This window comes from Falco naumanni, chromosome 9, assembly GCF_017639655.2.
Source record: "Falco naumanni isolate bFalNau1 chromosome 9, bFalNau1.pat, whole genome shotgun sequence".
Taxonomy (NCBI): domain Eukaryota; kingdom Metazoa; phylum Chordata; class Aves; order Falconiformes; family Falconidae; genus Falco; species Falco naumanni.
Window position 1 is genome coordinate 10,775,514 of NC_054062.1, and position 12,144 is coordinate 10,787,657.

Consider the following 12,144-nt stretch of genomic DNA (forward strand, 5'->3'; position numbering starts at 1 on the left):
CATTGTGACTTATCGTAGCTAATTCTCTTTTTTCCACAGGCACTGTCAGGTTATCCAACTTCCAGTGTTTACTAATGGAAGATTATCAACATTCATAGTGGAAGCAACAAATATAGAATGTACTGCCTGATAAGCCTGGAAGGGAAACCTGTTTCTATGGAGTCATGATTAGCCTATTAAAAATACAGCTGTGTAGAATTGGCTTATCTTACTTTGGCAGTGTTTCTTTATTCGGAAATGGTGAAAGCAGAGGGATTTTATTTGCTCAGATTACATTTAGTGATTTAGTCATTTTTAGTTTTGATGCATTTCTCTTCATTTTTAATACTCCAAAGGATAAAATTGAGCACTGAGAGCTTAGAATATAATTATAAATCTTCCCTCTTTTCTTCACCTTCCCTCTTCTACTCTATTTTTATTCATTTATGAAAAAAAAAATATAAATCCTTAGACTATATTAAAGTTTTAGAACCACTTCACAAAGAAAAACCTTCCTTGAACTGAAAGGAAGGTATCAAGGCATTGAAAATTAAGAAGAAAACAGGGCTGCATGATAAGCTTTGGGACTCAACAGCTTGTGTTCCTGCAGCCATGTGTATACTGACAGATGACTTAGAAGCATCGCTAAAGACAATTGCCATGGTGGGACAATAAACAGCTTTTTAGTAAAACTGTCCTTTTCCCACCATCAGTATCCCCAGAAAGTTAAAGAGAGAAATCAGACATAATTTTAAAGGTTTTGCTTTTAGTTTTCCACTGATGTTTAAAGAAAGGCAGAGTTGCTTCGCATTGAGGAGCCTTCCTCTCTTGAGGCTGTTTGTTGGACAGATGCTTTTACAGCTTTAGGAATCTTTGTGTGTGTCCAGGCCGTTTATGGTTGAACAGATGAGCTACCCATGGACGGCAGCCCCGAGTAAGGCTCCTGCTCCAGCTAGAACAGATCTTCCTCACGCCTCTGGCGCGGAAGCGTGCGGCTTGTTCGAGGGTGTGAGGGGCGGAGGCGCTTGCAGGTGTGCGCGATGCCTTGGGTGCTGCAAGGGTTGAGCGTTCCTCGCTGGAGGTTGTGATAAAAATTATTTCTCAGCTCTCATATGCCAGAAAGAGAAGGCAGAGCCTTACACGCACTAATCTGGGCATTTGCACGGCTTTTCTCAGGAAAATGAAATTTGTTTCCTAGATAAAGCAAAAGGACAGAAAGAACAACTCCGACACATTGTATGAGGTTGTGTGCCTAGAAAGCGAATCGGAGAGGGAGAGAAGAAAAACTACAGCAAGCCCCTCGCTTCACCTGCCCCAGTCAGGGTCACAGGGCTCCATGATTCCTTCTCCTCCAGAGGATGATGAAGAGGAAGGTAAGGAGTGGATTGTATGCTTTGCATACTGTAAGGGAAAGGACGGTTGGTAAATAATGTAGTTATGAAACAAGTTGAATCCTTTCCAGTCAGAATCTGGCCTGCTGATGTTTTTTGTTAGTTTTTTGGTTTTTTTTTTTTCTTCTTGCTTTAATGCTGTAAGTATTCAATAACCAGTACCCCCGCATTCCTGGATCAGCCTCTCCCTTGTCTGACACTTCTGTGTCTGTGCTTTTCTCAGCCCAGGCCTCTGAAGCCTCCACTCTGATATATTTGGAACAATGTGAAAAGAGGCTGTTAAAAATTTGGGATTATCATGTAGCTTCTGCCCCTCCCTGAGCAGCTGTGAACAGATTTGAGAGTGAAGATGAGAAGCTGGTATTATTTGGAAATATTAGCGTGCATCATGCTTTAGTGAAGGGGCGAGTATAGACATCTGTAATACACAAAACTGTACCAGGACTTACCCAGCTTGAAACTTCATGCATTTTCAAGATCTGTATTCATTTTTCTAAAAATTCTCTGAAGCCAAAATATGGGCTAGTTCTGAGTATATAAACATCTGGCCTTACAGCTCTGAGCTGAAATGCAGATGACTTGAGTTTCTGCTTGTAACTTTTTCTACCGGTCTTCTATGTGACCTTGACTGAATTGTTTCATTTCTGTGCTTTAATTTCCTTTTTTCTTTTTTTTTTCTTTTTTTTTCTGGGGGAGGTGGGTGGCGGGAGGAGGTAGTGGTTTGAAAATTAACTCTTTTGCAATGTGTGATTCATAAGCAATTTCTAACCACGACACTAAACCACCATGGTATTCTCTTCTAGACCAGGAACACACACATATTTTGTTTACTGTTGGTATGACTTGCAGCATTGCAAGAGTTTGCTGACAAGTTCAGGTGTCAGCTGAGAAAGATTTAATGGAAAAGAATGTATTTCCTCAATAATGCAGAACCAATGTTGACTACTGATCAAAGAAATGTAGTTTTTATATATGATACTTGCTCTGTTTAAAAATATCTAGGAGTGCATGAGTTAGTATTGCTTTCAAAAAGAGTTAACTGTGATTATGCTAATCCTCCCCCTCCACACGCGTTTCATTCAAAAAGCTGTTTAATTTAAGCCAGGGGAGTTACCAAAAAATGCTAGCAAAGTAAAAGTACAAAACAATTAAAAGTAAAATACCTTGTGGACTTTCATGGATGTGCAACAGCATGGCAAGTCTGTGGCTGCTCAAGTGGCACCACATTGATTTTATTGTCTTTTTTGCTTCAATGAGTATTTTAGCTTTTCATATACAGAAAGTTCTGCTCTTTGAGAATTTTTGTAGTCTTCCAAAAGTTGGAGGTAGAAAAATAGAATTACTTCAGTGGGAAGGGACCTTTGGGGGTCTCTCTAATCATGCATCCCACTCGCTGTGAATCCAGCCAGATAGATTCAGGCAATTCAGATAGCTTGTTCAAGACCTTGTGCTGTTGGGTTTTGACTGTCATCCAATGATGCAGTTTCCACAACCTCTCTGGGCCCTTGTATTGGTTTGGCCACCCTCATGGTAAATTGTTTTTGTGAGATTTTCAGCCAGAATTTCACATGTTGCTGCTTGTCTTCTGCCTCTCGTCACATCTCTGTGCGCCCCTGAGAAGGGGCTACTCCTGCTGGTCTGTGTCAGGCACGCAGTGCTGCACCCTCAGATGAGGGGGAGTGAGCTCTTGCCACACAGTGACACAGCTGAGAGCAGCATTTAAATCTGCAGAGGTAGAGTGATGAGTGTTGGTCTCATAGATCTCCTCTCTTTTGTTGGCAGACAATGATGAACCACTCTTAAGTGGTTCTGGAGATGTTTCCAAAGAGTGTGCAGAAAAAATTCTCGAGACGTGGGGAGAGCTGCTGTCCAAATGGTAAGTGGCAGTATCACATGCTGAATGCTCGTGTTCTGTTTGCTCCTTCTGCTTGGACTTTTTGTTGCTATTTCCAGAAGCCAGTTGAGATGAGATCAGTATGGATTTAGTCCTCTCTCATCCCCACAAACCCCCTTATTCTGTGGCTTTGTGTTTTCAGATTTCTTCAGAGGATATTGTGAGTATTTTAATTGTTGAGTGCATGCTTGAATAGAAATTTACTTGTGCTGTGTCTCTAAGTGTTTCTCTATTCAAATAAGCATTTTACTTTTCTGTGAGTTTCACTGGGATTTTGTTAAAGAAAAACTTAACAAAGTATAAAGAAAACATAGCTCTTCCTTTATCTTTATTTTGCATAGATCACTTCCATTCCTCTTTGTAATTCTGATGTAGTTCGCAGCCAATTTTTCCTGCAGCTGTCATATCTTAGTAACTGTAGCTTAAGAATATGGGAGATCTGTACTTGGATAGTGGAGATGCTTTTCCTCCCCTATCTAAAGGAAGATGGTTCCAGAGCCTGCCAAGAAGGAAGTATACGAGCTCTTCTGTTTTTTTTCCTAGAAAATGCCAATTTACAAGAAGAGTGTTTCTTGACAGTCGAGTTGCTAATGCGACACCTGTCCTCCTTTCAGCAAGGCTCCTTTATTCATCTTGAAGTAGCCTGAGCAGTTCTAAGAAAGTGATGGTGCTTATTGCAAAATTCAGTTGTTTATTTGTTTGGGGGTTGGTTTTTTGGTTGTTTTTTTCTGTGAAGTGGAATGACAGGCACCACGTCAGCTTGAGCTCAAATATGCTGCCTTTTGACTCTGGCTTTGGTTGTTACCTTCTGTTTCTTAATGTTGCTGAGGAGCAGGGCAGGTGGTGTCCAGCAAACCAAGGTCTGAACAGAATATTGGATCTAAGGAGTAGGACAGCAGAGATTAGTCTGAAGTCATGCATTTTGGATGAGGAAAAGTATTGATGTGACCACTTAGCCAGGATTCTTTTTAAGATTACAACAATTTAGCATTTCTTATTTTCTGCAGTTACTTGGTACTTGTTTGAATAAGTACTTTTACTTCCAGTTTGGTTTTGAACTAATATATGGCGCTAATTTGGTAGTAAGAAGGGGAAGGCTGTGGTGAAATGATATATGATCCCTTTTCCCTCCCTCTCTTAGACTTACAGAAACATCTTTAACAGATGAGCTCTATGCATCTGCTGCTGTGAGAAAGTTCCTTTCAACTTGAATTTTTTTGTGTAATTCTTCCAAGGGCTCAAAGATAATTAAGCCACCTGATTCCCATTGAAAATGTTTTGGCAGCTCTAAGAGGATGTGAAGTGCTTCTGTGCTAATGCTGGCAACAACTTTAATATGTGTTAAAGGGCTTTCCTTCTTAACTAAAAATGAGTATTTGGAAGTAATGATCCTTGAGCTTTTAACATAAGAGGATTGAAAATCATAAAAAAAATCAGAGTTCAGGTATTTTCATGCTAGTTTTTAAAATTCTGTCATTAGATTTGTATAGTAATTAAAAATGCATTGGTATGTTGTGATTTCGAAATAATATTTGGCTCATATTTTGTAATTGAGTCACACAATTTTCTCATTTCGAAAGAGTTTGGAAGAACCTACTAGTGTGGGCCTTATAGTCTGCAGCTTTACAGTTCATGTAGACTATTCATTGGAATTACTGTTGTACTTGTTCTGATCTGAGGTCAGAAGCAGTTTCGTAGGCCTTTACAAGGAATTTGGGTATTTGGGATATAACAAGTATTTTATATAATTTTTAAAATTAATTATATATTATAAAAATACAATAAATGCTCTCTAAATATATGATCTTTAAGTCTATAGATATGAATGTACATTGGTATAAATGTAATTATTATATAAATATTATAGTTGATTCTGTTTAGAGAAAACAAAGTGGAGGAGGACATTATGGTACCAGGTTCTGTGCGATATACAGTGATTTAAATATCTGCATCGTTAGTCTCCAGATTGCTGTGTTGGAACACAGTAGACTGGAGAAAGGCAACAAGGGGTCATAGTCTGTATAAAATTACCATCCATGTATCTATTATGACTGTTAACAAACCTTATTAAGTACCAGCTTATTGTTAAGAAGATAATGTAGTTGATACAAGTTCAGTTTTTTGCCTGGCTTTGTCTATCAGTCCTTGTAATAATTTTACCTATAAGGTATTTTTTTCATAACTGCAGAGAATTTGAATTTTCTTTAAGGCCTCTGTCTTTTGGGGATTTTATGTATAAGCAACGAATCAACTGTTCAGCTTAACTTTCTGTAACTGCATAAATTATATGTATGTTTAGTTATTACAACTTAGTGCTGTAATTTATGTGCTATCACCAGTCTCACTTGAAAAAACTGTTTGGATGGGACTAGCTTGTACAGTGGAACCTGCTTGGACATAGTTAGATAACCATGTGCAGTTTTATTTTAATTTTTTTTTTAATAGTTCTGTTTGCCTGTCTTCTCTCCCTCTCTCACCTAGAAGGTTACCTGCCCGCTTGGGTGTAGGAAGTCTAGAGAGCAGTATATGCCTCTGCAGATTAATTCTTGTTTTGGTGGAGTTTGAGCTCGGAATCTTACTCAGTGTGGTATCTGTCCTCCAGTTATAGCTTCTGCTGGAGCGTTTTGGTTTGTTGAGTGTTTTATGTATTTATATTATGTTTAAATGGAATGGGAATTAAGGAAATAGATTGGAAAATACTTCTCCAAATCTGGCTGGTTTTGGGTTTTTTTTTCCATAACTTGAATTTTAGTTAATGCTGGCAACATATGGACTGTCTTGGAATTCTTGCCATTTGTCATGTTTGATGTTACACATCAGTTGCTCATGTACTTCTTTATTTGTATTTGGATAACAGTAACAATGCCTTCCCCTGCACCCAGGCATCTGAATTTGAGTGTGAGGCCGAAGACATTGTCAGCGTTGGTGAGGAGTGGTGTCCCCGAGGCCCTCAGAGGCGAAGTGTGGCAGTTGCTGGCAGGGTGTCACAACAACGATCACCTGGTGGAGAAGTACCGAATTCTCATCACCAAGGTAGAATGCTTTTTGTCATCTTCCCCCGCCCCCCCCCCCCCCCCCCCCCCCCCCATCTTAAAGAATGGATATACAGAGACTTCTGAGTGTGTATCCTCGTGTTAAAGGTTCATGAGTGAATGTAGTGTATCAGCTGGCGAGAGTAATTCAGTCCTCCCCCCGACAAAGAACGCTCTCAGTAGAGCTATTTGTGGCATTATCTGCTTGGAGTGCTTTCTTTTTAACAGTCCTACTTCTGTTTCACTGGGATGAGTTCTGAGTTAGTTTGTCAAAAGCGGGTATTCTATTAATTGCTTTCATAATTGACAGAGATTTAGGGAGCTGATTTCCTTTGCTTGTTTAGAGCAAAATTCAGCTTTCATTCAGGAAAGCCAATGTCTTAATATTTATGTGAAAAATCCAACATTAGCTGAAATTGCAGCCTTTTTTTCGTAGAAAAAAACCATTTTGGACATTCTTGCGCTAGACAGCAGTTTTTTAATTTCTCATCTTGAATGCTGACCTCAGTAACGTAGGAAAAGAAAACAAAAATTCTCTAGATAGACATCACTCAGTATTTCTCTAAGTTCTAGAGTAATAAATGGGTCACAAAATGAAATGTCGCTTCCTTATCTAGAAAACCGATGGGTTAATTTGGATTTTACCACTATCTGTACAGATATGTCGTATTTTACGGCTTTAATCAAACTTGCAAGTGTAGAAGATCACTAATAGAAATCAATGATGCAACTTAAGTACAAATATAACAGAAATTAATTATTCACCAGTTTAAAGCAAAACTGAATCAGCCTTTGTATATCTATGTTCTGATGTCATGGATTAGCAAGGAGCAATTAAAGACTTATTCTGAGGGCAGGAGAGCCCCTGAAGTTAAGCTTGGTTTCTCCTGAAATCATGCAGGAAGGATCCTATGTGATCTGAATGAATCACATTAGATTAGCTAAAAATGTTCTGCCATAAGTACTTTCACATACTTACTGAATATATAAGAAACTTGATCTGAGTTCCTTAGTATTAGTACATGCATTGTAGAGCTATAACTTGGATTTTATGGTGAATAAATCATACAAATAATGTGGAGGTTGAGTGCTCTGGCAAGGAGAGTATCACAGTTATTCTGTTGTGTTATTTTAATTGCTTTGTGAGTAGTTGACAGCGTCAGTTGTTTCTCTGTTTCAGTGTTTTGGTATCAGAATGGAAAAGATGATCTCTTTGTGGCACAGTTGGTGGCACTTACTGCTGCTGTCTTCGTAAGCTAGAAAGGAATAGTGTAACATTTCACTTAAATCTGTGAAACTTCCGCTCATTTACATTTGGCAGAGACAAAGGAAGTAACCTGGATCTAATGTGTTGGAAGCATTTCTGGAGTTCAAGTGAAAGGCAGAGTAGGCTGATCCCGCACTGCGTTCTGCAGCAAGAGGACTGGCTATACCTGCAGCGGTCACTCAGCCTGGAAACCAATTAAGAAATTAAACAATGAAAGAAAATGAGTACTCCATGTCCATTTTCAGGCTCCACTGTAGTCATATAAGATCTGTAGTATGCTGCCAGCATGCTACAATAACCAGCTCAAGCAAATGAAAGTGAGGTCTCCTTTAATGTGGAAGTGCCTTATTAGACCGTTAGCAGTGGTCTAATAAGGCTGTTTGCCTTATTGTGACTGGAGTATGAAAATGGCTGTGACTGTTCCTGCACCGTGGGCAAAGGCTGGTGTATTGAGGGCAAAAGTGGTTCACGGTGGAACTGTGATTTCTTCAATCTGCAGGCAATGGAAGAAGTGTAAGGTTTCAGAAAAGGTTATCAGTGGCTGTGTGGAAGTACCAAAGATGAAAATAGGCAAAGAATGCAAAGATTGTTTGGGAGGCTGATGGGAACATGAATTCAAGATCCAGGAAGATAATGTTTGCAGATCCATTGTATATAGGATATGCTAACAGTGTAATAATGCTGGACTGCACTCAGACCTTAATTTTTTATTTTCATATTATTCGATCTGTTTTTAGATTATTTGATAATTTCAGAGTTCTAATGTGACAAATTCGTACTGCTCTTAAAATAGAAGCTCAGTTACAGTCAGTATGCTGTAGTGCAGGAGTGAACATGTGTGGGGGAAAAAGGGGTTAATTCTGTGAAGGTAGGGGTCCTTCATAATATGTTTCTTTGCCATCCTTGTAATGCTTCACCACATTTTGCAAGTCACTTCTGTGGCAAGCATGCACTTATTTACTTATTTACGTTACCACGCATTGCAATAGTTTATCTGAGAATAACTGCTGTGGCACGGTGCAGAAGCGCAAGGCGTTGATGTAAAACCTTTGCTTTTCAGTGCGAGTGGGAGATGCGATAAGCCTGTTTGAGTACTCCTAATCCAGTGCCCCTTCTCTCTTCATGCTGACCTCTATTCCTGTAGCTGCGTCTGATTTCTGTCAAGTTTTGCATGACCCCATGCAGCAGCACAGTCCCAAATTAATAAGGATCTGTGTTGACAGCTGCTTCAAAAGCTTCTGGCCTCTTCCAGGGATTCCCCCCCCTCCCCTTGTGCACAGGGTGCTGGATGCAAGCGCCCCGGTAGTTTGTCTAGTGTTTGCTTTCCTGTGAGGTTCTGGCTTCTGATGCTTAGTGAATCTGTGGGGTTTTGCTTTCTTTTGCGAGTTAAGTGGTACAAGGATAGTTTTTTGTTTACTGTTGATATGTGGCTACTGAATGAGTGAAAAGGAAATGTCTTCTGTTGTGTTCTACCAGTGAAGGCTGGGTCTAGGTCTCTTCTTGAATCGGACTTGTACATGGCGTTGAAACTGCACCTCGAGGTGTGCTTGTTGCATCCCAGTAATTGTGACAGTATTTATTAATTATTTGCACCTTATTTCTTCGATAAACACTAGCTGGATTTTTGTACTCTGTGCTTTTGTTATTGCGGTAGTGCCTAAGTTTCACCATTGTGATGCTTCCACAAATTACTTTTGAGAATTTGCGCACCATCTGTGTGCAGTAATAAAGCTTTTAGCGACTCCAGATTGCCGTGCCTTGTGGTGGGGAGTGTGGCTGAAAGCCAGCCCAGTGAATTAAGGTCATGTCCCTACTGGGGACAGAAAGCAAACTGTAGGTAAAACTATCTGGACAATCCTTTTGAGAGGCATCTGTTCCTGGTAGGACTTTGGCAATCACGGCTACGGCTGTTAATCTTTGGGCTTGCAGCCACTGAAAGGTAGGAAAAGAGACATGGGCACTCACTCTGGGTGTTAATGGACACTGCAGGAAATCTGCTTCACATTTTTGACAGTTGTAGGTGGATGGAAAGTATTGTTAAGTGAGCCACATAGGTTAAAAAACCAAACACCCCACCCGCCAAAAAAAAATCAAAAACCTCATACAAAGCAAAATAGACAGTAGCCACTTTTCAGGCAAGGTTTTTAAAAAAGATTAATACAACTACTGAATCTCTTAGATCAGTGGTGATCTCTCGGTGGAGAAGTACTCAGTAATACCAAAATTTTAAGAACCTGACATTTACAATATTTAGGAGAAAAGAAAAGCTTTTGGATATAGGTCTGTGTGGGAGGAAATAATGTTGAAAGGAAAAAACCCATGAACTGTTATGCCAGATAAATACGCTATATTAAGAAAATTACGACGTGAGAGGGACATCTTGTGGCACAAATAAAGTTTAAAAAAACCCAGTGGCAGGAGGAGTATCCTGGAATGTTACCCTGGGGTCACCATTTCTGGTAAAATTCTAAGGCCTGATAAGAGATTAAGTTGTTGCAGTTTTTCTTACAGCAGGACTCTTGCTACCCACTTTCTCATCTTCCTGCTTTTTTGTCTCCATGAGCAGAGGATTACAGTACATAGAAGTTCTACCAAATATACTCACCTGTCTTGGTGCAAATGATAATAGTTTTTAATGAAGAAATAGATGAAAATGTCACTACCATTATTTGACTGAATGTGTTGCTTCTTCAGTGGCATAAAATGTAACAGTGCTTTAGCTGTGGGTGGTTAACTTACTTTCCACTTGTATCACATTTCCATATGTTCATATAAATTAAGAAGAATATTTAATTTTTGGGAGTAGAAAGGGCCATGATTGTGTATGATGAACTGAAATTAAACCTGACATACATCTGTGAATCACTGTATAAAAAGTATGACATAGCCTTGCTGTCAGTGTGCCCGAACATCTAGATCCCTGGTTTGATTAGTTTTGATCACGTGATGATACAAGTTTAATTATCTTTTACAAGCATTTTCCCAAGAGTTCTTGTTGTAACTTTGAATGACTTCTTGAATACCTTTTAATAGTCATGGGTGAGGTTGTATTGTATCACTGTGTAGAGTAGGAGACATGTCTGCGACACAGAAATATTTTCCTTCTCTCGCACACCTGGGCTACCCAAAGCACACATGTGCACACGTTCTCCTGTTTCTTAGAGGTGGTTCTCCTGGGCAGGCTGGCTGTGCTCTAACCAGCCAGCTGGGGTGGCTGGCAGGTGTATCTTGGCCCTGGTACCTTCCAGTTGCAATTTACACCTTTTGTTGGCCGCTTCAACTTGGTGCAGGGGTGCGTGAGAGAATTAACTTTGCAATATTGCTGGTTAGGGCTTGGGTGTTTTAAGCAAGCGGGAGTAAGTTTGCCTGAACTTTGAACAGAGTTATCACTCAGCTTTGGAGAAACAATAGGATGTCAGTTAAAGATAAAAACCATCTCTGTTCTACAGAAATATCTGTCAGCTATGGGAGTTTAAGCTTGTACTTCTAATAGAAATCTAAACATTGAGGAGTTTTTGATTTGGTGATGCATCTTCTGTTGTGAAATTTCAGTGACCAGATGTTGTTTTGGTCAGTCTCAGGATTTCCAGCGCTACCTTGTTTTTATATATCTGAGATATATTTAAAGTTCCATGTATGTTGTTTTCTTAAGGATGTTATAATGTATCTATTCATGCCTAAGGATCCAGAAATACTATTTGAATCAATTGGTATGTAAATAATTCTCTGCTTTGGAAAGATAGGAGATCATTTCTCCAGCAGTAATTCAATCATAGCTTGTTTTTTGTATAACCACAATACCCTTGCCTAAATTTAATTCAAAGTTTATGTTTCCTAGCTACAGTTCTAGTACTTCAGTTGCCATGAGTCGAAACTCCATTAAACTGTAACAAAAATGAAGGGTAATAGTAAAGGGATCTTTTCTGGGGTAAAGTTAGGGCAGAAGGAACAAGTCTTTGTTTTCAGGCTTTTGCACAAGACTGACTAAAAATCTGCCAAGTCATGCTGTTGTCCAGCACAGATTTTTGACCAACACAAGTGTCTTGTGAAATGTTTTTTCCTACTTACAGGTCAGCTAAAATACTGAGCGTTGTGGCATGATTACTTTGAGGTCTGTCCCTTTGGCTGCAATTAATTTTCCATTAGGTATTCCATGGAATGACAAACGTTTAGCTCAGGTTAACCAGAGCCTTGGCTTTGCTGGTGTTGGTTGAACTCAGTGGCCTGAACGCTGGTGAGGGTGCCAGCTGCACGCTGTCATTTTTGACAAAAGGGCTTGAATTGCTGAAGTCTTTTGCTGGTGCGATCAGTTCAAAGCCCAGGTCCAGTGGTGATGGGCTGGTCCAAAGCAGTGGCCGTGGAGCAGCCTGCTATCCAGGTGGGAGAATGAGCTTCCATGTACCACAGGAACGTATTTTCCAGAATGTCGAGTGGGTAAAACATTCCTGACCAAGAACGAGGTATCAGTATCCTGTTACAGCATCTTCTCCGTGTACACATGGACGTGGCGTTACGGGTTAAATCTGTACGATGGGGTGTGTGTGGCGTGGGTACGGGTTCGGGGGGTTCAAGGGCTGCCTT

The 12,144-nt window shown here is 39.9% G+C and overlaps 1 protein-coding gene across 2 annotated transcripts in view; it reads left to right on the top strand.

The window, feature by feature from the left end:
- The window catches only part of RABGAP1 (RAB GTPase activating protein 1), a 74,206-nt gene that overhangs the window by 24,976 nt on the left and 37,086 nt on the right, over positions 1-12,144 (top strand). For both annotated transcript variants that reach the window (XM_040606510.1, XM_040606511.1), the window contains 3 exons: positions 1,178-1,352; positions 3,153-3,246; positions 6,147-6,297. In XM_040606510.1, coding sequence (XP_040462444.1) covers positions 1,178-1,352; positions 3,153-3,246; positions 6,147-6,297 — 420 coding nt within the window. The remainder of the gene's footprint in view (positions 1-1,177; positions 1,353-3,152; positions 3,247-6,146; positions 6,298-12,144) is intronic.